General features: G+C 43.0%; 1 protein-coding gene across 1 annotated transcript in view; it reads right to left on the bottom strand.

Moving 5' to 3' along the window:
* Positions 1-765: 765 nt before the first annotated feature.
* LOC145416118 (uncharacterized) overlaps positions 766-3,898 on the bottom strand; it is a 4,018-nt gene continuing 885 nt past the window's right edge. Inside the window, exons 2-4 of the mRNA XM_080285210.1 lie at positions 3,057-3,242; positions 1,990-2,293; positions 766-1,295 (exon numbers count right to left, since the gene is read on the bottom strand). Of these exons, the coding sequence (XP_080141336.1) occupies positions 775-1,295; positions 1,990-2,293; positions 3,057-3,242 (1,011 nt within the window). The 3' untranslated portion in view covers positions 766-774. The remainder of the gene's footprint in view (positions 1,296-1,989; positions 2,294-3,056; positions 3,243-3,898) is intronic.

Below are 3,898 nucleotides of genomic sequence, written 5' to 3'. Positions count from 1 at the left end.
GTTCATAGGTAAACAATGGGTGCAACTGTCCAGGCTATTTTCCTTTTAGTTTCCCTCATGAGAAAGGTCCCTAATATCAATAATACTTTTCAGCCAGTTTCCTTTAAGTGGAGTGTCCTGGATCTTGAGATATATAATACTTTCTACAGGTTTCCTTTGACAGTGGGATGCTCCTAATTAGGCAACTGGAAATAATTTTTGATCAGCTAAGTTTTGACACACACATACACAGGATGCACTTAAATCAGGAGCACATGGTAGCTTTGTGCACTTTATGTCCAACACCTGACGATGTTTTATGCACACTTACACAAAGAGTGCACGACTCAAACTAGCCTACCGTACATGAAGAGTCACTAACAGTTTCTCATGCACTTTTATGAAAAGCACATAATGATAAATGTTTCTTGCACACATGAAAAGTGCATGATAGCTACAGTAGTTTCTCAAGCACTTCTATGACACCACATGACAGTTACTGATGCACTTGTACAAACAGCACTTGACAGTTTCATGCACACTACATGAAGAGCATAGGATAGCTTCCCATGCACTTTTATAACAGGTGCATGATGATCAATGTTTCTCGTGCCCTTCTGTAATGAGTGTATGATGACATGATTCTCCAGCACTTGTATGAACGGCACACGACAAGATGAGCACACAATGGTCTCGCACGAACTTAGACTGTGCAGGATGGTCAATGTACTTCAAGCTTTTATACAAACAGCACATGACTGTTTCTTGGAAGTTTTGCCACTAATTTTCCCCACTTTAAATAAACAGGGGATGGTACTGTTTCTTGGTGAGTTTCTTCCGACACGCTGGGCACTGTTTCCTCTGCTTCACAACCTCCGCTATGCATGTGGAGCAGAAGAGGTGGCCGCAGTTTGTCGAGCACATGTTCCTTGAGGATGCCTGAATGGTAGCGAGTGAGTCCAGGCAGACTCCACAGGACACAGTCGGCTGCTCCCTTGGTGGGGGACTCAGAGGAGCTTGCGGAGGCTGTTGCTGTTGCTGGAATTGCGCCACTCTGTTGTTGTGCTCCTGTGCCACAAACTGTACTGCAGTTAAAGGTGCAGGGGGCTGTGATGGGGCTGTTAAAGGTGGATTCTGAGGTGGATTAGGCTGCGGGTGGACGAAGGGTGGGGGTGTGGGAGGGCGTGGAGGTGGAAGCATCCGCCCCTCCATCTCAGAAAGTAGGTCGTCCAGCTCCTGAAGGAACTCTGGAGTTCGGGGTTCATCACGAGAGTAATCCGGAAGCTGGGGTGAACGTGACCGCGACCTCTGCTGAACTGTGGAAAAAAGAAGACAGTAGGAGTGGTAATACAAACAAAAATATATCAAAACGGGAACTGTCAAACCCAAAAATTACCCATTCTGAGTGTACAGCTACTGCCATCCAAACCACTTCAAGATAAGAGGCCAGTGTAAGCTCCTAGTTGCATTTTATTCATCATCCAAAGCTCCTTTCCCACTTCAAGGTGGGATGAGGTAGGGTAAAAAAAAAAAAAAAAAAAAAAAGAATGAATGAGACACTAACCACAGTTTGTTAATGAGCCACACTTCCAATCACTCACCATCCCAGAACTCTACATAAATGTGACACCATGCTTCCTCATAAGGAATTGCCATACTGAAATTGGTCCTGATACAGCTGATGTTTTCTATGGACTGAAAGCTAAATCAAGTGCCATAACTGGATTTTCTTTCCCAACAGTTGCTGGAAACAGTTGAGACAACAAATATTTGAGATGTGTAATAAGATCTGTAACAACGTTGGAGTCTCAGCTTTGGCTCTGTGTACATTCACTCAGAAAAATGATCAATGAGTGGTTGTACTTGCAGCTGAATGTTTCCTGTGTAAGTGATAACTGTGAGTGTAATTACCAAGCTTGTAGCCACATTTCACTCTCATGGTAGTATCTCCCAAAGTCAATGGTAGCCAGTCATCTACTACCTAAAACAAAACCACAGAAATTTGCTCACGGCGCGCTGAGTGGCGCAGCTCCCTGGGAAGACGCGGGAGGAGGAGGCCGGAACGCGTGGGTCGGGGCGGCACTGTCTCATCCACCGTCTCAACCACCGGGAAGTCCTCGAGAAGATTCCCAAACAGGAGGTTGGGGTTGTGAAAGTCCAGGCTGTTGCTCGTATTGGCGGGGTTGGGGAAGGTTGTGGCAGTGGGGGGGTTGTGGGTGTCCATAGTGGGGTTGGTGCTGCTGTTGTAGGCGGAGTTGTTGTTGTTGGTGTTTGGGGCATGGAAGGCGCTCCCCTGGGGGTTAAATGCGCTGCCCTGTGGGGGTTATAAGTGCAGTCAGTCTTTGTTTTATGTCAGGGATGCACTCTAAAGTACGATCCATCTATAGTTCATTCACCATGACTTGGCAGAAATGTTTCGTCTTTTAGTCTTTGCTGGTGTCAGATGTGTGTTTTGAAATGCAATCAACTGCAGTTCATTCACTCTGACTTGGCAGTGAATATCATGCCTTAAGTCACTGATATATGAAAGACATGCATTCTAAAATACAGTACTAGCTATCTATAGGCTGATTCATCATTCTGCAGCTTATTTCCCATACTTTGTCATATGTCTGGGATGCGTTCTAAATATCAGCACCATTTACAATTCATTTACCTGAATCTGGAGGCTTTCATCCTCTTGCAGCCTATTTCCCATACTTTGTTATACATGACTGGGTTACGTTCATGGAAAAACCAATCAGATAACGATTGGTTGTGTAGTGAACATAGGACTTGTACCAACTGTATGAGCAAAACTGGCAATCGTACTATTATGAAGAATGGTGCTTTGAAAGGGATCACAGCAATCATGTAAGCAAAAATGGCAACTGTATAATATATATATATATATATATATATATATATATATGTATAGGTATGTATAAAGCTAAACTATTAAGCTGAAATAAGCAAACTATCACATGATGGTGTATCATAAAAGGAGCAATGGGGTTTTAACTGACACTTGTCTATAAGTTGCTGAAGACATAACAGCAAAAATGGATGCTAACACTGATGACCACTTAATGCCTTACCATACTACTATTTGATGCTCCCAGGGGCAGGGAGGTTGGGGTATCATCAGTGGGCCAGGGGTTGTTGTAGGCAGGGGTCTGTTGGGACATGATGCCGGGGCGGGTACGTTCAGGCCGTTGGGGCTGGGTGGAGGCCGAGGCGTTGCGATTTCGACGGTGACGACGCCTCGTTTCCGTCCCAAGGTACTGATGACGACAAACAGGCTGGACTTGCACAAGACAATACTTTTATCTTTTTAACTTAAATTGGTCCAGATTTTTGTCCTTTAGAAACTTACTGCACACAGCTCAGTGGGAGGAAAAATATAATGCTCTGCACCCTTGCTGTAGCACTACCATATTTTGTGACCAACATCATATTCCAGTGTTAATCTACCGCAACAGCTCAGCACTGAACATGGCGAGATGGCAATTTTAGCCCAAGTTAAATTGAAAAAAGTATAAGTAACAGATTGTGATACTTTGGAAAACATATCTTGATTTCACTTGTAAACTGCAACACAGGGACACATGCCTGGGCCACTGGTGCAATATGAATAAATGAACAAATAAGTAAATAACCAGTAAATAAACATAAAAAACAAAGTTTTCTAACATCAAAAACAAGTTTTATTCCTGTGATAAGAAATAGAACATTTTCAAGTATGAGTATGTCTAATACAAAGTCAATATCTTTCACAGTTTAGTCTTTACGCACTCAAGTTCCAAGGTTTTTGTCTGTCAAAAAAATACCGTTTTTTTTTTCTTTTACTTTCAGAATAGTTTTTACCTAGAAGTGATGGCGCAGCATATTTTAAAGAATGGGCATGCCTTAGGTCAAAAACTACATTATATAGTCTAGT

The sequence above is a fragment of the Coenobita brevimanus genome, chromosome 104 (genome assembly GCF_032717465.1).
Source record: "Coenobita brevimanus isolate Jiangsu-jjx chromosome 104, ASM3271746v2, whole genome shotgun sequence".
Classification (NCBI taxonomy): Eukaryota; Metazoa; Arthropoda; class Malacostraca; order Decapoda; family Coenobitidae; genus Coenobita; species Coenobita brevimanus.
This window is presented reverse-complemented; position numbering and strand designations above follow the sequence as displayed.